Source organism: Cervus elaphus, chromosome 32, assembly GCF_910594005.1.
Source record: "Cervus elaphus chromosome 32, mCerEla1.1, whole genome shotgun sequence".
NCBI lineage: Eukaryota > Metazoa > Chordata > Mammalia > Artiodactyla > Cervidae > Cervus > Cervus elaphus.
In genome coordinates, this window is record NC_057846.1 from 40,059,229 (window position 1) to 40,083,862 (window position 24,634).

General features: G+C 49.6%; 1 protein-coding gene across 2 annotated transcripts in view; it reads right to left on the reverse strand.

Annotated features, from left to right (window-relative positions):
* Positions 1-23,636, reverse strand: part of RAB11FIP1 (RAB11 family interacting protein 1) — a 35,883-nt gene extending 12,247 nt beyond the window's left edge. Inside the window, exons 1-4 of one of the 2 annotated variants that reach the window (XM_043893709.1) lie at positions 23,160-23,636; positions 5,772-6,211; positions 3,061-3,850; positions 255-1,973 (exon numbers count right to left, since the gene is read on the reverse strand). In XM_043893709.1, coding sequence (XP_043749644.1) covers positions 255-1,973; positions 3,061-3,850; positions 5,772-6,211; positions 23,160-23,536 — 3,326 coding nt within the window. In that variant the 5' untranslated portion in view covers positions 23,537-23,636. The remainder of the gene's footprint in view (positions 1-254; positions 1,974-3,060; positions 3,851-5,771; positions 6,212-23,159) is intronic. The other variant, XM_043893710.1, reaches the window with a different exon arrangement.
* Between the last annotated feature and the right edge of the window lie 998 nt (positions 23,637-24,634).

Here is a 24,634-nt window from a genome sequence, read left to right on the forward strand (position 1 = left end):
AGAGCTCCGTATCTCTGCAAGGAGAGCAGCGACATTCCTGCTCCAAGATGCAGGGGTGTCATCTCTGGGGGTCTCCCAGCCCAGGGGACGGCCCTGCCAAAGGCCCTGCTCTCAACACCAGCGAGGACATGCACCACCAGGATTGCTGTGCGTGAGCAAGCCCTCGCGCCGGAGACAGAAGCAGGGGTGGGGGGTCGGCGGGGGGCTGGATTACACTCCCGAGGACGGTCCCCCCACTCCGCACCGGCTCTCACCTGTGCTTGGCCGGCCTGCTTCCAGCGCTCGGCTGTGTCTCTGAGGGGGAGACCCGGGCCTGAAGAAGCGGCTTCCTCTTGCCGGGATTTTCCACGTTACCCGCGGAGCCCTCGGCTGTTGCTTTTTTTTGAGATTCTGCTGTATTGGTGTGGGGGGTGTCAGAGTGTGCAGAGGGGGGTAAGGAGCATGTGGCAGGAAGCGGGGAAAGGGAGGGGGAGCTGGACACAGGGGACCCCAGGGCAGCGGATGGAGGCCGAGGCGGGCTCCCATCTCCCGCTGGTCCTGCCTCCCTGCCGTCACCGGGTGTCTGTTCTGCAGAAGCCGGGGCTGGTGCTCTGGATGCTCCAGGTGCTCCCAGCTTGGGGTCACGCAGGCTTTCTGCTGCTGACCCGCCGGCCTCCTCACTGGATGCCCTGTCTGTCTCAGGCTGGACAGGCCCTGCACTGGAGGATGGAGCCCCTCCTCCCTGGCCTGCCACCAGGGCCACCCCTCCGCCGTCCTCGAGCTGATCACTTCTCTCGTCGTCCGACTCGACCTCGGGGATGGAGGGCAGGGTCAGGTCCAGATGGGCCGCGCCGGCGGACTTGGCCTCGAAGGGGGCCTGGAGGCCCCGCAGGGGGTCGGACAGCAGACCCTCGTGGTCACTGGCTTTGCTCTGGTTCCATGCCATCCGGGTGTCGTCTCCCTGACTCCTGAAGAGGGGACTGTCCCTCCCTGAGCTGGTCGCCCGCTGGGGACCCCCGGAGAAGCTCCCCTTGGAGGAGGGGCGGGGAGTGCAAGCTGCCAGGGCGGCGGGCTGTGGTCGGGTCGTGGCCGCCCCCTCCTGGGAGTCTCCCGCGTCCATCACATTTCTGGGAGCGGCCCCTGGTGGCGTTGGCTCCTGGGGGGCCCCTCTGTCCCCGTGGACCAGCCTGGGGGCCTCCTCCCCCGCCTCTTCCGCGGAGAGCTGCTTGGAAAACAATGCCTGCTTCTTGCTATCCTTTCCGCTGTCATAGGCATCTGGACTCATCTCTTCATGTCCCTGCGTCATCGCAGAGTCGGGTGTGGGGGCTGACTCCCCCGTTTCTTTAACTGCAGGACTCAGCCTGCCACCCTCACCTGCGTCCCCCGCAGAGTCTAGGCCCTCTCCACTTGGGAGCTTTCCAGGGGGGCTGCCCCTCCTGCCTCTTCCGGGCTCAAGGGCAGATGCTACTTCTCGGGCCTCATCCGATGAAGCGATATTGCCTTGTGGTTCTTGCCGGGGAGACCCCAGAAGCCCTCCTTCTTGCCCCTCTTCAGGCTGTGTCCGGGGAGACTGTGCCGGGTCGTTAGTACTGGTCTTGCCTGGTGAATAGTCTTCCCTCCCTCCAGTCACCGGAACAGGTGTCTGCTTGGAAAGCAAGCCCATGGCGTGGGGATCAGTGTTTGGAACTCGTGTCCAAGTCTCCTTTTCCAGCTCTAGTTCCAAGAGCGAAGGTGGTTCTTTGGAGCCGGCCTGGCCCGGGTCTGCAGAGGGCCAGTTCTTAATTGGGGTGGATGTGGAGATGGGGGCCACTATGGGAGAGGAGATAGAGGAGCAGCCTGAAGGGGACTCAGAGGACGGTGTCTCTGAGTCACACCCCTGCTTTGAAGGGACAGGTATCTGCCCAGAGCCGGAAGGGAGAGCGGAAAGAAAGAGGGGAGAGTTAGTGGAAGGAGGGGGCCTGGGTGCGGGCCGAGCCTCTGGAGACACTTCCGGCCTGCAAAAAGGACAAAATAAAACCTGCGGGTCAGGTGCAGATGCAACATGAGAGGCAAGAGATATGTAAAACTACAGTCTTTCCAAAGACAAGGACTCTTTTTTTTTTTTTTTTTAATATATTCTGGGGGCAGTACCTTCAGAAGTTAAAGAAGGAACACCAGTACTTAACCCATAAAAGGCATGCTTTTTATCACCAAGCACATCTGCTACAGAAAGGTCTGTTGCAACAGAAACAAAAAGGTCCAGGGAAAGCAACAGCCCGCAGTCTCTTCTGGTGATAAGAAAAAAAACCATCTAAAAAAACGCAAAGCCATTCAAAGCGCACCACAGGGCAAGAGGCAGATTTTGAAGGGGAGCAGTGTGTGTGTCTGTCTGTCTGCGTGTGTGTGTGTGTCTGTGTGTGTGTGTCTGTCTGTCTGTGTGTGTGTGTCTATGAACTCAAAGTAGGCAGAATCTCAAAAAAAAGTCTCTCCCACCCCGGCCACTAGGAATACCATGACAGTGAATATGAGTCATGCCGAAAAGCAGAACCCCCGAGGCTCTTGCAACAAGTTGCAGAGTAAACACATAGAGGACCGCCCAGACATACTCGACAGGGGACCAAGGGGCTCTTGTGGCAGCAAACCCACACCAAAGTGCCAGGAGGAGAGATTACATCTGCCTCCAACGGAATACGCGGGAAGAACAGACTGATCCCCAGTTCTGCACACACCACCACCACGCAAACCTGGTGTTCTTCCCAGACCCTGACACTCAGAATCTGCTACAAAACCTGGGTGCTCCACTGCGCTCTGCTTATCTCACTGAGATGGACAGACCAGTCCTGCGAACTTTTGCCAGAAGCAGAAAATATTTGCAGGGGAAACATTTGTGGCCAAGATATCTGGGGCAAAGATACTTACAGAGGATATACCGGACAAGGGACGGACCACGCCTGCTGGCAGAGGCCCCGGGCTGGGACACGTAGCGGCTGGCTAAGAGTGACTTAGACTAGTAAACCCCCGGCTGCTACAGGGACCACCACAGACCAACAGGCAAGGCCTGCTCCACAGTAGGCCTTCTTGCCAGGAAGGGCCGAGACTCACCGGGGTTTCACGGCTCTGGTCTGGGGAGCCCTGGGTGAGAGAACAGGTGGGACAGGAGCAGCCTTGGGCTCTGGGTCAGCTTCTGGTTCTGGGAGCGGCCCATCTCCAAAGGGGTTCGGCGCTCGGCCCGGTCCGGAGGCAACAGGCGCGGCCTCTTTGTCCGATCTCTTCGCAAGGTCATCAGCAGGCCCTGGCTGGTGCTCCCCGGCCCTGAGCGCGGCAGGCTCTCCCTCTCTCTCCTTCCCGGAGGCCATGGCGGGAGGGCTTTCACCCTCGCTGCCCTTGGCCGGATCCTTCTTTCCCGGCACCATGAAGAGCAGAGCGGACTTCTTGTTCTCCTGTTTCTTGCTCTCTTTGGTTTCCTTTGCAGCCTCCAAGGTCGCCGGGGGCGCGTTCTCCCAAAGGTCCCTGCTGACCTGCGGCTGGGAGGATGGCAGGGACATAGACTTGAGGGCATCCTTTGGGGAAGACTCAGGAGGCACAGGGCCTGCTTCCCCAGGCTCCCTCCAAGGCCGAGAGGCCAGGTTTTCCGAAGACGAGAACCACCGCTTCTTCCTGAGGCCTTGGGGGGACGGGGAGGGCGACGGGGAGCCGTCCTTGGTCTCACTCTTGGCCTCGGGCGGCTCCGCGTAGACGTGGTTCCCGTTGATACAGACGTTCGAGCGGGAGAGGACGTCGTTCTTAGACCGGAGGCCGCCCAGGAAGGAGAGGCCTTCCTTCTTGGGGAGGCTGAAATTGACCTGGTTCAGCTGCTTAGGATCTGCGCTTGCTGTCCTCTTGTGAGACAAGACTGCGGGGAGAAGACCCAAGAACCAAGGAGGTTAGAAGTTAAGGGAAAGCACATCTGAGTCCTTTTTCTGATTGTCACAGCTGGGCGGGGCGTGCTATGGCATCCAGCAGGCGGAGGCCAGGACGCTGCTAGAGATGCCACAGAACACAGGAAGGCTCCCGTAACAAAGAGCTATCCACCCCCACTGTCAACGGTGCTGAGGTCAGGAAACTGCAAGGACCAGGGAGAAGGGCAGCGCTCGTGGCTGGGTTGCAGAATCTGGCCAGTAGTAGGGAACTGGTCACTGGATTTCAAAATACCCAGTTGATTCAGAGTCAAGGGAACTGGATTCCTCAGCTTTCATTAGGAATGTATTTCATGGAAGCTCAATACAATACCCAATGAATTAATGAACTATCAGAATTATTGTAAGGTTCTATGGTTTTATCCTTAATCTAAAAACAAAAAACAAAATCAAAACCTTACGTGCTAGCCCCAAAAGTTTGTACTAACGCTCATTAGTTATACAGCCAGACATTATGAGAAAGGAATTTACACATTCCCAGAAACTAGAGGACTTAGAAATAGGGAAGGCTTCCTAACCTTTGTTAGTATTCTTAAGTACCCACCATCATCACCACTACAATGACCACTGGTACCAGTACCAGCACCAGCATCTCCAGCACCATCAGTAAAAGCACCATCACCACCATCACCATCACCACCACCATCACCACTACGTAACCACCACCATCTACACCATCCCCCACCATCATCATCCCACTACTGTAACCACCACCATCTACAGCATCCCCCACCATCATCATCCCACTACTGTAACCACCACCATCTACACCATCCCCCATCATCACCATCCCACTACTGTAACCACCACCATCTACACCATCCCCCACCATCACCATCACCACTACTGTAATCACCACCACCTACACCATCCCCCACCATCACCATCACTACTGTAACCACCACCACCTACACCATCCCCCACCATCACCATCACTACTGTAATCACCACCATCTACACCATCCCCCACCATCACCATCACTACTGTAACCACCACCACCTACACCATCCCCCACCATCACCATCACCACTACTGTAACCACCACCATCTACAGCATCCCCCACCATCACCATCCCACTACTGTAACCACCACTACCTACACCATCCCCCACCATCACCATCACCACTACTGTAACCACCACCATCTACACCATCCCCCACCATCACCATCACTACTGTAACCACCACCATCTACAGCATCCCCCACCATCACCATCCCACTACTGTAACCACCACCACCTACACCATCCCCCACCATCACCATCACTACTGTAACCACCACCATCTACAGCATCCCCCACCATCACCATCCCACTACTGTAACCACCACCACCTACACCATCCCCCACCATCACCATCACTACTGTAACCACCACCACCTACACCATCCCCCACCATCACCATCCCACTACTGTAACCACCACCATCTACACCATCCCCCACCATCATCATCACTACTGTAACCACCACCATCTACAGCATCCCCCACCATCACCATCCCACTACTGTAACCACCACCATCTACACCATCCCCCACCATCACCATCACTACTGTAACCACCACCATCTACAGCATCCCCCACCATCACCATCCCACTACTGTAACCACCACCACCTACACCATCCCCCACCATCACCATCACCACTACTGTAACCACCACCATCTACAGCATCCCCCACCATCACCATCACCACTACTGTAATCGCCACCATCTACACCATCCCCCCCACCACCACCATCATTTTAACAACTGAGGAACTGAATGAAAATCGTTCTCCTAAGATTTGTTCATTTCTTCTCTCCCAAAGCAAAGGAGGGGGAGAAGCCACGTGCGAAGGAGGAGGAGGGGACTCACCATCCGAGGCAGAGGAGGACTCGTCCTCGTCATCATCCTCCCACCGGGACTCGAAGTCTCCAGGACGAAGCATCACTTTGTCTGACTTTGAGGTCGGCAGGACGGACATGGACTGGGAAAGCGGCGTTCTCTGCAGGTTGGGCTTGGAAAACAAGGCCTTGATCTTTGACTTCTTCTTCTTGTCTTTGGAAGGAGACTCGTCATCGCTGTCAGCCGAGGGCGTCACGCGGGGAACGATGGCTGACACCGTATCGGACGCGCTGTCCTTATTCTTGCCCTTGATCTTGTCCTTCAGTTTCCCAAACGGGTTCCGAGACTTGTCTTTCATGGAAAGGTCAAACATGCTTGCTGTCATGTTGTTTCTCATAAACTGGATGTCAACCTCAATTTCTCCTCGCTCTTTATCCTTCTTCCCCGGTTTGGATTTCAAGGTGTACCACCTAGGAGGAGAAAGGCTGAGAGGTTACCTTTGAACTGAAGAGCCTAAAACAGGGTTCACAGTCCTTTATCTGGCCTCCCCTCTCTGCTACTGCCAGCCTCATATACAAACACATCCTACGCTCCCTTCTTCGGGGAAGGTGGGGAGAGGGGAGGGGAGGGGAGGGCAGAACTCGCAGTTTTAGTTCCATGGACTTCTCCAGGCAGGAATACTGGAGAGGGTTGCCATTCCCTTCTCCAGCGGTACTTAGTGTATAGTCACCTAAAATCCTGAGTCAGTAGAGAGTTATTTTAAGAATAATATACACATTCCATCAAATCATTTCCTATGACTGGCTCTGACTGGTTTTTTCCTTCAAAGGGGTAAAACAGTTACAAAGATAAAGTACAAATTTACAAGAGTATCTCAGAGAAAAACAAGGGTTTGTAGAACAGTCCCTGCCAGGGAGTAATGGAAACTGCAAAACACAGTAAAAAAATATCTATTAAAGAAAAAAAAAAAAGAGTGAAATTAAGCCAGAAACAAAGTGACAAGTACTGCATGATTCCAGGGATGTGAGGCTTTCCCTGGGCGAAAGTGTTCCTCGCTCAGCTGTGTCCAACTCTTTGCGATCCCATGGACTATACCGTCAGGCTCCTCTGTCCATGGGATTCTCCAGGCAAGAATACTGGAGTGGGTTGCCATTCCCTTCTCCAGGGGATCTTACCAACCCAGGGATTGAACCCGGGTCTCCTGCACTGCAGGCAGATTATTTACCATCTGAGCCGCCAGGGTAGCTTAAGGCAAGTCAGTTTCAGAGACAGGAAAGAGAATGGTGGGTGCCAGGCCACAATGGGAGTGGGATGAAGAGGAGTTAGTGTTTAACGGGTACAGAGCGTCAGCTGGGGGATGAAAAGTTTTGGACCTGGGTGGTGGTGACAGCTGATGATGTGAAAGTAAGTAAAGCCACAGAACATGAACATGGTTAAAATGGTCACTTCTGTTGTATGTATTTTACCACAATGGGGAAAAACGAGAAACAAGAGGAGACACTCATCTCCAGCTTAACGATCAGAAAAAGGAGTGTTTCAAACATGATTCAAGTATTTCACTCGGTCCTTTGCAAACAACCTCACGATATGGCAAATGATATTCTATCAGCCCGTGAAAGACAAACTGCAGAGAAAGGAAACTTCTCCTTGGCATGTTCCATCGGGTGAATTGCAAAAATGTGAGCCCGGTGAGTGGCACGACTTCCACTGAACAAACAACTCCAAATACAGGGCCTCCCCACAGTCACCCCCGGGGTCACGCTCACACGCTGAGAACCACACTCTGATGCTCTTCTCGGTGACCTATTTAAGAGCGGAGGGCTATGGACTTTAAGGAAATGATGGTTTTGCCCAAATAAACACAATTTCCTCTTTCACCTTCAGCTTGTCTTACTCACTCGGGTGGATTGCTGCCCCCACTGTCGTAGCTCATTCTGCATTTAAGGGAAGCAGAAACGCACTGAGAAACATCCTCCTTTAAGTCTCAAGAGAATGGCATGAAGTGGACAGTATACCCACTTTACAGATAAGGAAAATTGAGGCTCACAAGTTAGGTAACTTGTACAAGGTCTTGCAACTGTTACAAGGCACACCCAGGACTCTGAACCAGCTCTGCAATTTCCCCCAAAGCTCCTTTCTCTACACCAAGATTCCAGCTCAGCACTCTCTCTGAACTCATCCTGCCTGGGCCATCTTTTACGATACACAGAAAAACAGGCTGGAATTAACATTGTTTTTGAGGGAGACTTAAGCTTCCAATTTAAATGTTCTAAGTCAAAAGAGGAGAAGGGGGAAAGCCCCTATAGCCCACCTCAGCCCTAAGTCACAAGGCTGCACGTGAAGTCCAGCACACTGTGTCATCGAGGACTTATACTGGGTTGGCAAAATACAACCAAGACCTGAGAACATGGTGGGAGCTTCAGTTTTGGACCTTTAGAAGAAATCGTTTAGGATTTTCAAAACTACAGTTCACAGCTGGAGAAGAAGGGAGATGCAAGATCTTTACAGACAGCCTCGCCTCGCCAGCCTGGTGTGTTTCCATTACACGTCCAGGGCCTCAAGGAGAACAGTTTGCATATCTGTCATTTAGATGTTGAGAGGATTATTTGTATCTTTCTCTCCTGACAGTCATGTGCTAACGTGGTGGCCTTGGTGATGAGGAGTGCTAGCCTTAGTAAATACCAAGGGTAGGCACCTGAAAAGGGGAAGTTGCTGAGAACTGAACTCAGAGGCTCAAATGACCACACAGGCCACAAGGGGAGACCTCACCTCTCCACCGGGGCCTCCTCCCAGCTCTTCCACACAGCCTCTCTGCTCACCCTCCAGGGGATGCAAAGACTCCCGACCTTCAAAGAATACCACTTGCCCATTCCCCTGGATGGGGCCGCCTTCCCCAAAGTATCAACGCCAAAGCCTGTTTATTCTGAATGAAGCTGCAGCCAACCCCAGGATCCTCCCTGAGGGCCTATTACCACCTGATGCCTGGGTTCAGTCCCTGGGCACAAGAGTGGGATTTGTTTTGGAAATTTCCAACGCCACCAGGAGGTGTGAACATGCACTTCGACTGTTCCGATTGCTTATTTTCACCAGCAAACCCCAAACCAAAGGCCAGGTAGCCAAGAACAGCCACTGGACTATTTAAGGATGTGAAAGGCGGGCTGAATCACAGGCAGGGAGGCAGACCCCTCTCAATCTGGGCTGGATATATCAAAGCTGGAAAGGAAGATAGGAACTCTTTCAGCAACATTATCCTGATCATTAAATCCACACAGTTAAAGCAAAGGAGCTTTGACACACAAATAATTTGATAGTTCATGAAAACCATAATCCAGAAATGTCTCACCCTAAAAATTTCCAAACCAGGACATATTTGTGGGTTTCAACACTGAAGCATCAGTTCAGTTTTTCAGTGCTTCTGTGAGCTTGATTCTCAGCGCACTTAATTCCAGCATGTCAAGGAAGTAGTTCATAAATAATCAGATCCCAGTGTGGCCACACAGCATGTGATGTCAGCCTGGGTAGGACCCAGCACCACCCTTCACGTCAGTCCAGAAAGCTTGAGTTATCTCAGAAATTAGGGCTGGGTTTTCCCAGTACAAAGGGCAGAGTACAGACAGAAAGCCATAATTCTGATGCAGAAGGTTTATTTTTAAGCCTGTATTCTTAAAAAAATCCTGCAACCTATCAAAAAAGTGAAAAATAAAAGGATCCCCTCTATAAGCAATCATCCTTACTTATAATTAAAATTTAGTTCTTCGAAAGTTAAAAGGATCTTTGAATATACAGCAAGTGACAGGACACGTACATAAACTATTTTTTTTTCATAAACTATATTTTAAAGTAATAACAGCAACTGTTATTTTACAATGATGCTTTTACAAAATGAAGATTCTCAAGAAGACTCGTAAAAGGAACTTAATCTTAACAAATGTAAGTTTCTGATAGCCTTTAGATAATACCACTGAACCGAGTAACAGATGACAAAAATTTTGCTTTGCTGTGCTCAGTCATGTCTGACTCTTTGCGACACCACAGACTGTAGGCCTCCAGGCTCCTCTGTCCCTGGAATTTTCCAGGCAAGAATACTGGAACGGGTTGCCATTTCCTACTCCAGGGGATCTTCCTGACCCAGGGATCAAACTCTCATCTCCTGCATTGGCAGGCAGATTCTTTATCACCGCACCACCTGGGAAGCCCAATAAACGACAAAACTCGACTGAAAAACCTGTTTACTTCATCCAGATCAACAGGAATCAATTACATGGGACGGAATGAACTGATGAATATGGTTTACAACTTTATGACTTTGGGGAAAATATACTAACTTTAATCTTTGTTTTGCAGAAAAACCTCTTCTCTTATGCTATGACCTACAATGAATTGATAAAGTATACCTCTGTAAACAAACAAACGAAAAAGTAATAACAGGCATGGGGTAAAAATTCCAATCATACAAAATGGTCCAAAATGGAAACTTTAATTTCCATGTCCCTCAGTCAGGCGAGGGTCTTGGGAATAAACATTCAAGCAAAAAATGCCTGTTATCCAAACAGGCTGCCCTACTGTTTGGGGTTTGGTTTTTTTTTTTTTTTTTGGTTTGGGGTCTTCTTGGTCAAACATAACCCAAGGCTAAACAGCTAAAAATACAGAAAAATTCATTTAAGGCTTTTACCCTTTCAAAAAGATGTTTTATGAAGAAAGCAGCAAGGGAACATTAAAAAAAAAAGAATGAACAGGGCGCAGGAAGGGAAACACAGAATCAGGACACAGGGTCTGCCTCCCGAGGGGCCTGGCTGGGGGACTAGAGTCCAGATACGCACTGTCAAATCTCCTGGGTTTTTAAACACTCCGGTTTTGAAACAGCTAAAACAACCCAGCCATGCGCAATTCTCAGGGCTGGTTCGCCTCAGCATGTAGGTTTCTCAGGACAAGGAAAGCTGATCCCAGGGGCCCTCGATCGGAATGTGGGCAGTGTGGTTCCTGCTCTGGGGAAATGAAAGGTCTCGCAGTGCATCCCAGCAGACATGCGGGCTTACGGTTGTGTAAAGGACGGGCCGGTACGCCTCCAAAATAATCTGTCTGCAGCTGAAGCAGGCATGTTTTTCCTTTAAAACATTCCAGAGGGTAGACACAGAAAAAAAAAAAAAATGACCGCTTCAGAGATTCAAGACGGAGACAGGGAAATGATGGCTACAAAGATGCGGTCCATGTGCTCTGGCTCGGCGGGCACTGGAATGACAGAACCGAGAGGCCAGACAGTGGGAGAGGGGACAGGCTCACCCGACGGTCACGGAGTGTCTGTTACACTGAGCCAACGGCTGTTTTTTCTTTCTGATTATGAAGCGTGAGAAAATAATTGAACATGAAAAGAAATTCCTGCTCGCGTATACACTTTCATCACAGATAAGGACATGTGTGAAGTCACTCAGTTGTGTCCGACTCTTTGTGACCCCATGGATTGTAGCCTGCCAGACTCCTCCGTCTATGGGATTTTCCAGGCAAGAATATGGGAGTGGGTTGCCATTTCCTTCTCCAGGGAATCTTCCCGACCCAGGGTTCGAACCCGGGGTCTCCTGCATTGCAGGCAGACTCTTGACCCATTGAGTTACCAGGGAATCCAACAAATAAGGACTGTCATACACAAAGAAGTTTCTAAGCTAAGTGAAATCCCAAGGGGCTATAAAAACCACCTACTTGGGGACCTTCAAAATGAATTAAGGCTCTACCCTCCCATCAGACACAGGAAGCTCCACGAAACACAAAGGCAAAGACAACCACTAGCTCCTCATTTTAACATGGTAGTGTTCATTTCAAGGGATCCTGTCTATACGGGCTCCAAGGTCAAGGGCAGACCGCCTCATTCCCTTCCGGTGCAAAATCTCCACCCTGACCTGTAGCGTGAGTCATCCCCATGGTAACTGAACTTCAAGACACAAGGGGTCATGGCCTTAGGTGAGGGGAGAAGTAGGAAGAACAGAACAGCACCTGAGTTTCATGTGTTTGAGATGGAGGATGCACTTGATGGAAAAATTTTAAAAATCAGTTCCTTCACTGTCTTCCTCGGGGAAGAAAAATAAGGCTGAGAATCTCGCAGGGTCAGCAGAGGAGGATATCTAAAAGGGGTTGTGAGAAGGAGTGACTCCACGTGGGTGCAGTGTCCAGACTCTTCTCTTGGTAGTACAGAAGTAATGCATAGCAAACAGGGACAAAGACGTTTAAGACCTATAAAATGTTTGTGGGGTGTACCCGGCAGAAGCTAAGTAGTTTAACAGGTTTTGTTACTGACCGAGGTAGCTGGTCCTTATTACCTAACTCTGAATACAGAATCACTGATCAGCCATTCTCACTGCCCCACTCCCCTCCCCCCGTGGACTTTCCCATCTGCCCATTGCCAGCTACTTGGTGGTAAATTATGAGGATTGCAAATGGTTCCTTTTTGATCCTAATCCGTGAAACAGCCATCCTGGCAGCACTGAAAGGCTATCTGTAGCCACCAAATTCAATCCTAAACAGTTAGAAAATGATATGGTAAAGGAGAGATCATATAAAAAGCAGGTTGAAAATGCTTTTGATCTTGCGAGACTATTTGCTCAACAGAAAGTCCCTTAGAAAGTAATTAAAGCAGGTTATAGGAAAAAAAATTTTAACTGACTCTCTTTAATGCTAATTCAACCATTCCCTTTTGATGTATTTTCTTGACGTCTTTTTCCTGCATGTTTTAACTGAGAGACTTCAGACAAATTACTTGACTTCTCTGGCTCCTCCTCTGAAACAAGGTTAAAAGCACCTACGACAAGGTGCTTACAAAGGATGTTACAAAGATTGTGTGTGCTCAGTCGCTCAGTCCTGTCCAACTCTTTGCAACCCCATGGACTGTAGCCCACCAGGCTCCTCTGTCCATGGGGATTCTCCAGGGACTAATATTGGAGTGGGTTGCCATGTCCTCCTCCAGGGGATCTTCCCAACCCAGGAATTGAACCCAGGTTTCCCACATTGCAAGCAGATTCTTTACCACCTGAGCATAAATGCCTTAATATACGTAAAGAGCTTAGAACAGTGCCTGTCACTTAATAAACACTTGGTGTTAGCTATGACTATGACTTGGTAATAGCCAGAGAACACATGCAATTCTATTTGTAGTGTGTTAAATATAGCTGTCGTACAGTCCCCATATCCACCATTTTTAATGGCTGCGTGATATTCAGTGAGTGCATTTATACCATCACTCAGCCATGCACATGGTTCTCAGAATGGAATTTAAGATACAAACAGTTCAGACTGATGGTATTCCCAGGGATCCAAACTGACACCATCAAACAAATAACAATGATTTGCATTTGAAGGGAGTGGGGGGGGGGGGGGACTCAATCACAAAATCAGTTTGTATGATACAATTTCCAAAATTAAAAAGCAGATACGGTATTTTAAAATATCATGTTGCTGTTCAGTCGCTCAGTCTGGTCCGACTCTTTGTGACCCCGTGGACTGCGGCACGCCAGGCTTCCCTGTCCTTCATGAAGTGATCAGTATGTAATTCCGTAATTTATCATGAGATTTAATGACCCTCAGAACTCTTCAGAGCTTCTACAGAAGTGGGGGAGACAAGAAACGGGGCCCCCAAATGATTTCAGACACAGGCCAAGATGACATAGCTGGCTGAAGGGTAAGGATCAAGGCATATTTTCTAAGTTGAGAGCAATACTCAACTCCTTGTAGGTAAAGACTACAGGAAATAACCAAGCATCAGTATTTTAAGATTCGCTAAGAACTAGAAAAATTAACACATTTATAAACATGTAAGTCTACCACTCCTGCTACCATCTAGTTACCAATGTTTTACTTGACCATATCTCAAAAAACCACAAACATTAATATTCTAACATCAGATCAGGTACCTTGCCTTTTGCCCCAAGGTAATGTATTTTACGTGATCTGCCAAAGAAGGGTCTCCAGAGGGTCCTTTGTCACTCAGGCACACAGACCTTAAGGATGGAGAAAGGAAATGAGATGGTCTGGTTCACCACCTCTTGGCCAGGACAAAAGAAGACAAACTTCAGCACAGTCGACATCAAAGAGCTTTCGGTCCTCTTTCAGCCCCCCAGACAGACTCACACTTCTTTCTTTGGGAACCGCTGGTGGGGAGCGTGTGTGTTAGTCGATCAGTCGTGTCTAACTATTCTTTTCGACCCCACGGACCAGGGCCCCACCAGGCTCCTCCATCCATGGGACTCTCCAGGCAAGAACACTGGAGTGGGTCGCCATTCCCTTCTCCAGGGGATCTTCCCGACCCAGGGATCAAACCCCGGTCTCCTGCACTGCAGGCAGACTCTTTTACCATCTGAGCCACGAGGGAAGACTCTGCTTCCTGGTTGGGGAAGCAGAGCATCTGACTCATCTGCTTATCAAGGTGAGTCCCAAGGAGGGGGAAAAAAAAAATCCATACCGAGAGTATTTCAAAATTCTGTTCTAACAACAAACGTCAGTAAGAATGAAGCGCTCCTTTCGTGTAAGAGGAAACCCCGGAGCTGTAGGAGGCGGCCCCCTTGAAGAAACAGCCCAGGGGCCCGCCTGTCCCTCACACAGAACACGGTACTCAGGATCACAAGAGGCCTTTTCAGGCCTTCTGGAGGCCGTGGTGGTTCTCCCCCGGCTAGCCACGTCTCTTTTAATAAACGAGAAGTTTAAAAACAAAGCGTGCAGCCGTCACACCTCTAGAAAGGTTTTCTGGGATTTCTTATAAAACGTGTTCCCTCGGCTCCACTGGAGAGGGCAGCATTCAGGAAAAGACACTTAATTCCAGCTGCCTTCTTTCTCCCCATGGGCACATTCCTAAATGTGTCCCTCAGGGACACCCTGGAGACGAAAGCCCTTGATTTCTCTCTAACAGATTATCTACACGCCTCTCTCTGCAGGAAAGGAATTTCTCATCTCATTAGTGCCTAAAAGCGGCTCCTTTGCCAAAGGCACCAGCAAGCCCCCGGGCTCCAGGTGACCTGCTTCTCCGGTGCTGAGCAGCGGCGCTGACGGGCAAGCCAGACCCCAAGTTCACACCGAGGCCACCCTTCATCTCTAATCCACTCAGCTAAATGTAAGATGGCTTAAAACTCAACTTTCAAATAACTAAGATCGTGACATCTGGTTCCATCACTTCATGGCAAAACAGAAGGGGAAAAAGTGGAAACAGTGACAGATTTTATTTTCTTGGGCTCCAAAATCACTGCAGATGGTGACTGCAGCCATGAAAGTAAAAGACACGTGCTCCTTGGAAGGAAAGCTATGACAAACCTAGACAGCAGATTAAAAAGTAGAGACGTCACTTTGCCAACAAAGGTCCAAATAGTCAAGGCTATGGTTTTTCCAGTAGCCATGTCCAGATGTGAGAGCTGGGCCATAAAGAAGGCTGAGCACTGAAGAATTGATGATTTTGAATTCTGATGCTGGAGAAGACTCTTGAGAGTACCTTTGGACTGCAAGGAGATCAAACCAGTCAATCCTAAAGGAAATCAATCCTGAATGTTCATTGAAAGGACTGATGCTGAAGCTGAAGCTCCAATACTTTGGCCACCTGATGTGAAGAGCTGACTCATTGGAAAAGACCCTGATGCTGGGAAAGACTGAAGGTGGGAGGAGAATGGGCAACAGAGGATGAGATGGCTGGATGGCATCACCGACTGAATGGACATGCAACTGAGCAAACTCCAGGAGCTGACGATGGACGGGGAAGCCTGGCGTGCTACAGTCCATGGGGTTGCAAAGAGTCAGGGACGACTGAGCAACTAAACAACAACAAATTTTTGAAATTAGAACACTAATTTTAAACTTCTTTTTATTAAAAGAGACGTGGCTAGCCCAGGGAGAACCACCACAGCCTCCAGAGGCCTGGTCTGAAAAGGCCTCTTGTGATCCGGAATACTGTGTCCTGTGTGAGGAACAGGCGGGCCCCTAGGCTGTTTCTTCAAGGGTGCTGCCTCTCATAGCACCGGGCTGTGGGGTTTCCTCTTACACGAAAGGAACTCTTCATTCTTACTGAAGTTTGTTGTTAGAACAGGATTTTGAAATTCTCTCGGTATGTGTTTTTTTTCTCCTTCTCCTTGGGACTCACCTTGATAACCAGGTGAGTCAGATGCTCTGCTTCCCCACCAGGAAGCAGAGTCTTCCCTGGTACATCAGACGGTAAAGATTCTGCCTGCAGTGTGGGAGACCCAGGTTCGATCCCTGGGTCGGGAAGATTCCCCTGAAGAAGGGAATAGCAACCCACTCCAGTATTCTTGCCTGGAGAACCCCATGGGTGCAGGAGCCTGCCAGGGCCCCAGTCTGTGGGGTAGAAGTGTTTAACAAAGATTAAACGCTTCTCCATGTCCCACTGGCAAATGACCGCCTGCCCTATGTCTCCAGGGACGGCAACTTGCCCATTCAGAGATGTCGGAACACCTGGGCTGGGTCACACAGCAAATGAAGAGACGGCAGTGGGCCCTGCACAAGGGAAAGCGGGCCAGCTGGCCTGGTCTCCTGCTGGGCCAGCTGCGGCAAGAGGTCCGACCTAAGACCCCTTCAGGGGAGCACAACCCGCTCACCAAGTCTTTCCACACGGATGCTGGTTTTCTTCAAAGGCTGATCAAGCTTCTGGTTGTTAATTCTGTTGGAATTCAAAGGCCCTGAGGCTTAGAGATCCAAGTAGGCTCTGAACCAAAGGCCACCCAGGGCCCAGCTGGGAGATGAAATAAGGCCTTAAACACCCTCAAATCACTCCCTCTGTTCGTGAAGGACATCTGAACCCTCTAGAGCTAAGCCATGGCCAGCATCCTTCCCAACGTACAGGGTGCGAAGTAGCTTTCTCGGACATAGAGCAATTTAAACCAGAGCGGTGAAATGGAGACCGAAAAGATTATTGTCCAGGGGGACGGAAGAATGATGTCAGCAAATATAGGTTGCGGCTGATGACAGTTTAATAAGCACATGTATTGTTTTTAATGTAATCATAACATTTTTAAGTTAATAACTACAATTAAAATGACAGAGATACTATTTCTAAAAACCTTCCTCTGATGGTGGTTGTAGAAATACAACAGAGGTCTTTGTAACCAAAGGGAAGTTAAGCCAAACAAAGCTCTTTTGTTCGTTCACCTTCCCCTGATGCGAAAAACCTTTACATGGTTGGAATGGTTGACTTACTTGCCTCCAGAGTTGTGTTTTTCATTTACAGGGTTTACTTCCCCTCGTGTTGTGTATTATTTTTCCTTTTCTTGGTCCTATGTTCCTTGGGGCAGTGACTCCACCCGCCGTGTTGGCGCAACCGGTGAGGTCACAGCAGTTACGCTATTACAAAACAAAGACTTGGCCTGTGCTAAAACGGCAAACTCTTGAGGACACACATGCACACGCCCTGGTTTCAGTGGTGTTTCCTACTCATTTGCTCCAACGGAAGACTCCACACACAGGCATCAAGGCCCATGTTGTCTTTGCCAAGACATGTTGACCTCACTCTTGTATCACGGTGACTGCTGGGGAAAAGCAAGCTGTCACTGTTTCCTGGTTCACGTTCAACAGCAAGTTCTCCTTATTTTATTTGTTCGTTCTTATCACTTCCTCTCGTCACCCCCACCCACATCCAATCCACCACCAGTAAGGCCAACTGAACCTCGGAAATATTTCTGAAAGCCACCCACCTCTGTCCGTGCCCACGCCTGTCACCCTACTCCTGCCAGAGCCTCCCATTTCACCTTTTGGGTTCCAGGCTAGACCTGCTCCAAATCTGCTCTCCATCAGACAGCCAGACTTTTACAACTGGATCACATCACTCCTCTGCTTTCAACACTCAGCAGTTTCCATTGCTCTTAAAGGAAGCGGCCTTCCTCTTCAGCCTCAATCTAGGCAACCTCTCCAGCTTCCCAGGTCTTCCTGCCTCAGGGCCTTGCACAGCCTGCTTCCCTTCCTCTACTTTTCACTGGAAAAATTCCTCTTTATCCTCCAGGTCTCTGCCTCAGAGAGGCCATCTGCAATCTTTGCTCTTTTCTCTTATGATACCCTGTTCTCTTCCTCCACCACACTCATCGCAGCACAAGATTACTCATCTTTGTGTTCATATATGTTCAGTTGCTAAGTTGTGTCCGACTCTTTGAGACCCTGTGGACTGCAGCACTCCAGATTCCTCTGTCTTTCACTACCTCCCAGAGTTTGCTCCAATCCATGCCCATTGAGTCGGCGATGCCATCCAACCATCTCATCGTCTGTCACCCCCTAATCTTCTTGCTCTCAATCTTTCCCAGCATCAGGGTCTTTTCCAATGAGTCAGCTTGTCACATCAGGTGGCCAAAGTATTAAAGCTTCAGCTTCAGCATCAGTCCTTCCAATGAATATTCAGAGTATGTTTACTGTCTATCTCCCCACAAGGCTCTGGGCTTCCTGAAAGCGGGGATCATGTCTGTTTAGCTCGTCACTGTTAATGCTGTCTACCCAGTGCCTCAAAAATAGTAGGTATTAAAAAATAATTACTAAAGGTATGGATGAACTTTAAAAACAAGGGGGGAAAAGGCAGTGAGAACTTTCGCATTGTTAACTGAATTACTTGTAATGAAATCACCATCAAATCATATGACAAAAAGCATACCTTTCACATCACAGGAACTGTGTCTTTGATGCGCCCTCCCCTTCTGAGTCACTCCATTCCCCCACTGTGAACAGGCTGGGGTTACTTATTCCAGAGCCCATAGATCACCGTCCTGGACACTGAGCTATCAGTTTCCCACACTGGGTGGGAGGGGCCTCTGCCAGTTTGGAGGTGGGAGGGTTTCCAGTAAAGCCCCAATGTCGTCTTTAAGGCGAATCTCAAAAAAAAAAAAAAAAATACTTAACCAGTAACAGCATTGCTCAAATTTTCCAGTCTGTTACAAAAAGCTGAAAAGTGCTTAGGAAACCCAGAGGTATTCTATAAGCGCAAACACTGACGGCTCAGATTTGTGAAGTTGAGATCTTTGTGCTCATCCGTGACTTCTCTGCCTCCCACTCTCCCATAAAAACAATGGTCTCACCCTTCTTCTTAATCACCTGAGTTTCCTTTGGCAACATATTACACCATCTTACTATACTTATACAGTTCTTCAAAATGTCTAACCTTTATCAGTATCCAAATCCTTTCATATGCAACCAAATTCTCTCTTGAATCTTCAGGAAAGATGAGAAAATGACCCTCCATCATTCAGTCTCTCTCCATATCTGAAAGGCTATTGTGGTATCAAATTTCATCCTATCTGGTTACACAATGGCCTTCCAGTCACCAGCCTGAATATTTATTTTAATCTGTCTTTAAGTGATTATTGCCCCCACTTTTATTGCTGTTGGTATTCTAAAAAGATGCTTGGTTTTGACTTTGTTTTTTTTTTTTTTTGTCCAATCTAGGACCCCAAGCTACTCAAGACCAGACAGCAGAGAAGCCCACATGTTGGTCACCTTACTCTGCCTCTCAGATTCATGTGTTTCATAATCACAGGACTTAACTGATTTCCATTTAACCAAAGCTCAGCTGAGACCACAGAGAAGTATGGATGAATCTGCCCTCTGTATCCACAGGTCCTCAGATTCAACCAAAATATAAATATCTCAAAAATATTCAAGAAAAAAAAAAACTCTAGAAAACTCCAAAAAGCAAAATGAATTCATGCACTGGCAACTATTTACCAGCATTTCCATGGTATTCACAACTACTTACAAGTAGCCTGGCATGCTGCAGTCCATGGGTTCGTAAAGAGTTAGACACAACCGACCCACTGAACAACAACATGGCATATATATCATATTAGGTATTATAAGTAATCTAGAGATGATTTAAAGTATACAGGAGGATGTACAGAGGTTATACACAAATATGAAGCCATTTTATATAAGGGGTTTCAGCATCCACAGATTGTGGCACTGGGGGGGGGGGCGGGGGGGGCGCGCTAGAACCAATCACCCTTGGATATAAGGGACAATTGCATTAATATCAGTGCAAAATCAATTCATTTCAGTTTCTTCTTACCTAAAGGGGCCATACACTCTTCCCTATTAAACGGATCCTATCTATATGTCAATCTCTGTTTAGTGTTCTAAAGATATGTATCATCACACTGCAGCCATGAAATTAAAAGACAATTGCTCCTTGGAAGAAAAGCTATGACCAACCTAAACAGCATATCTAAAATAAGAGATGTTACTTTGCCAACAAAGGTCCATCTAGTCAAAGCTATGGTTTTTCCAGTAGTCATGTATGGACGTGAGAGTTGGACTATAAAGAAAGCTGAGCACCGAAGAATTGATGATTTTGAACTGTGGTGTTGGAGAAGACTCTTGAGAGTCCCTTGGATAGCATGGAGATCCAACCAGTCCATCCTAAAGGAAATCAGTCCTGAATATTCATTGGAAGGACTGATGCTGAAGTTGAAACTCCAAAACTTTAGCCACCTGATGCAAAGAACTGACTCAATGGAAAAGACCCTGATGCTGGGAAAGACTGAAGGCAGGAGGAGAAGGGGGCAAGAGAGGATTGCAAGAGATGGTTGGACGGCATCACTGACTCTGGACATGAGTTTGAGTAAGCTCTGGGAGTTGGTGATGGACAGGGAAGCCTGGCATGCTGTAGTCCATGGGGTAGCAAAGAGTCGGACACAACTGAGCAACTGAACTGAACTGAACTGATCATCACCCTAAATCTGAGGTTAACAAAATCTGAGTCATTACAAAAAGCATATTCTCTTGATTCCAAATATGTGATATATGGGGTCTTACTAAAAGAACAAATGAAAATATCAGCACAGTTAGCTCTTAACACCTTGAGTTTTAACTTCTGAACCACAACTGTTTTCTGTAAAGATTAACATACATTCACACACACATACACACACACACATAAAACTATAGGCCAAGATGTGAGCTTTTCTTTTGGTTTTGGTTTTAATGTCTAAGGCGGAGTCAAACCATTAATAACCAGTTCAAATGATCCTCCTAGCCCAACCAGTTTCTTTCTGTTAAACTTCCACCCAACAGCGTATATCTTATGCTTCAAATCGCAGCTATCTTGAGCACCCAAGTGATGTACCAGGACATCAAACAGGCCTGGTTTAAGTGAGTTCCCCAGCATCTTGGAAAGTCCCAGGAAGTGACAGATGGAAAGCTTGTGATTTTGCCTATTGCTGGAGGAGTGAAGAAGGCTTCCTTTGCAGTTATTAAAAAATCAACTAAGCATGGTTTTCCTACAAGCTGATATTGTGACTAAGTGGTCACAAACTCATATAATAGGGACAGGAGTAATCACCTAGGTTTAGAATTACATCGGAGAGGATGAGAAAATGAAGGTGCAGAGACTGAACCCTTCCTGAAATAGGGAACTTGAGGAGGTTTTCATTCCTCCCAAAGCAGTAACAGGACCTTTTGAATCTATACATGGGGCTCCATTAATCCAGGAACCCAGAAACATCTTATAAATATCAGTTAAGTCTGGCCACAAGCTCCATCTGTACATGGGGAAACTTGGTTGTTTAGAGACGGAGCATCCTGAAGCCCAACAATGAGTCAGGGCCAGAGTGGGCACCAGACCCAGGGATCTGGAATCCCCATCTCTGACAGGGAGATCCAATCTACCTTTCAAGGGAATAAGAAGCAACAGATGGTAGAGGCAGACATGATATTCACACATCTTCAGATGGGACAAGACAAAGGACAGTAAATCCAAGGCCCCAAATGTCATTTAATCAAGCAGAAAATTAGGACTGCTTCAGCCCCTGGTCAGCAAAGATGCTGCTGCTCACCTTACAGCTTGTAAGCTGATGCCACAAAGATACCCCATCCATCCTCTCCTCTAGGCTCTCCCTTTTTATCTGATTCGAGCTCAGAAATGCCTGTTCATCTTTGGCTGGATAAAGGAAGCAGTTATAACATTTGCAAGAACGTACAGAAAAGAGAGTCTGGTAACATCAAATCCTCTGGTTCTTCCTGCTTCCTTCCCAAGGGAAAGTTAAAATACCATTTATATCTAAAACATACAGCGTGAATCAGAGTGCTTCATAAACCACAGGAGTTAGGTGATAACATGACTAACATATTTAAGGTCCAGTCAAGTAACCAATTAAGCTAAGCGAGGCTGTGTGTGTGTATGTGCTCAGTAGTGTCCAACTCTTGTGGGACTCTTGTGGGACCTCATGGACTGTGTAGCCCACCAGGCTCCTCTGTCCATGGGATTTCTGGGCAAGAATACTGGAGTGGGTTGCCATTTCCTTCTCTAGGGGATCTTCCCCACCCAGGGATGGAACCTGCATCTCCTGCATTGGCAGGCCAATTCTTTACTGCTGAACCAGTGGGGAAGCCCTAAGGGAGGCTAGTTCTGGTATACCAGATGAGCATAATCAAATGTTCCATTCCAAACACTGAGAGAAAACAAATTGGTAACACTTCAGAATGCACAGGGGTTTGCTTTGCTTTCCCTGCAGGAGTGTGATACCCTAACACAAACATCTTAGGGAGGGAGGGGAGCTACAGGTGGGCAGCCATCCTGCCCCCTCCAACCCCCCACTCAGTAGGACCAGAGAGAACTTTGCAAACCCCAGAGCGAAACAAGGCCTACTTTTCAGTTCAGCCTGGCCAACCGCAGGCCCTGGTTCCAGCCATCGCTGGGAAATCCTTACTAATTTGGGGCCGAGGGCAAACACGGTTAGTGTATTTCGGTCTGAAAGTTAAGACCAAACTGCTCCAGCATTCCTAGAGGAGAGGAAGGAGGGAGGGGCAAATTCTCCCGATCGATCCCTAAGGCAGTGGTGAGGTGGGGGTACGGGATAGCCCTCGCTGGGCAGCCTGCATTCCCCTTTCCCCACACCCCATCCACACCCACACCCACCCCGCACAGTAACGCCCCCAGCTCGGCCCCTGAGCGAGCCTCTAGGGCTTTAGTGTCAGTGGATTTAACTGCTCCAGTTGGTTTTCCCAGCGCCCCGGCCCAGCCATTCACAGCTCGGTGTCCAGTACAATGAAATACCCAGGAGGCTTTCCACGTAAGCTAAGGCGTACATCAAATATACACAGCTACTCAGCTAATAAGAGGAATTCGTCAGCCCACACATAGTTTCAATTCATCAAAAATTCATGAAGTGATTACTAAATGCCAGGCGCTGAGCGCCGTCCCGCAGATTCAAAAAAAAAAAAAAAAAAATCCCCAGGTACCGGAACCGACCTACTGGGAGAGCCGGGGCGGGACAGCCCAAGAAGGAGAAGCTAGGCAAGAATCCTAGAACCGGCCGAGCGGGTGGGGGGGGGGTTGCGGGGGTCCCCTCTGCAAAGGCGTGGCCCCGGCCGTCCCCTTGGGGAGACACACTCTGCAAGGGTCTCGGCGCTTCGGCCAGGCTTCGTGCTCGCACCGCCCGTCTCCCCGCGCTCGACGCCCGCCCGCACACTCACTGGGTCCTCCGGCGGCCCTGATCCTGGTGCAGCCGCCGCAGGTCCACCTCGGCGCGGCCCAGGAACTTGTCGAGCCCGAGCAGCGCGCGGTGCAGCACGGTGAGCTGCAGGGTGGCGGCGGCGGCGGGCGCGGCCTCGGCCGACAGTAGCGGCGGCAGCTCGAAGGTGGCCTCCTCGCGCCACACGGGCGCGCCCAGGCTGCGCTCCGACACCGAGGTGGCGTACTTCTCCTTGCCCACCTGGATCACCGCGTACGCGTCGCTTGTGCCTCCGGGACCCTTGGCCCTCAAGCCCCGCGCCTGCAGTACCGTCACCTGCACGTGCGTCGGGGACCACACGGCCCCGGGGCCCCGGCCCGCCGAGGCTGCCAGGGACATGGTGGCGGTGCTGCGACCCGACCGAAAAGGAAGGAGGTGATCGCCGCGACAGGCGGCCTCTACCGCCCGCCCCAGTCGCCGCGGCCTCTTTAAGGCTTCCGGTCACGCCCCCTTGATGCCCCGTCCCCTGCCAGGCCCCGCCCACCGCCCCACCTGCAGGACCTGGCCGACTCCGCCCCTTAGGGCCCGAGTCGGCCCGCGAGGGCGGGGCGGGGCGGGGCGGGGCTTGGAGACTTCTACCCTAAGAGGTGGTCAGTTCTGTTCCCTTCACTCGGTCAGTCGTGTCCGACTCTGAGACCCCATGGACTGCAGCACCGCGAGCTTCCCTGTCCATCACCAACTGCCGGAGCTTGCTCAAACTCATGTCCATGCAGTCGGTGATGCTAAGAGGAGGAAGGTGCCCCAACGGCCAAAGGTCGCGCAGCCCAACCGGATCGGCCGGAGAAGCGATTAGGGGAGTCAGACCTCATTTCCAGTCTGGTCTTGGCCTCTGGCAGGTGTTTGGCTTTGTACAGATTCCTTAATTACCTTTGAGTCTCAATTTCTTTATCTGTAAAATGAAAAAGCAATCACCTAACAGAATTGCTGTTTAAAAAAAAAAAAAGTCATGTTACCTGGCACAGGGTGAGTTCTCAATCAGTGGTAGCTATGAGGATGAGTGGTAAAGTATCCGCGTGCAATGCAGGAGACGCAAGTTCGATCCCTGGGTGCGGAAGATCCCCTGGAGATGGAAATGGCAACCCACTCCGGTATTCCTGCCTGGGAAATCCTATGGACAGAGGAGACTGGTGGGCTACAGTCCAAGGGGTCGCGAAAGAGTCGGACACGACTTAGCGACTAAACAACAAAAACAATGCGAGGGACTGCGGAGGCGATCCCAAATTCGTTGCTCTTCCTACTTTGGCCGCTGGGGCCGTTACTCCGGAGGAAAGTCGGTTCGGGGAAGGTGCCAGGTGGGCGGCGACTGATGAGGATGTTTTGAGGGCCTGAAAAGGGGGAGGTACACAGGGGGGCACCTGTGGTGGCTTGGGAGCGTTCTACTTTGCCCCACCCTCACCAAATAAGGTGAGGCTGAGAGGCTAAGTCAGGGAAGGGGGC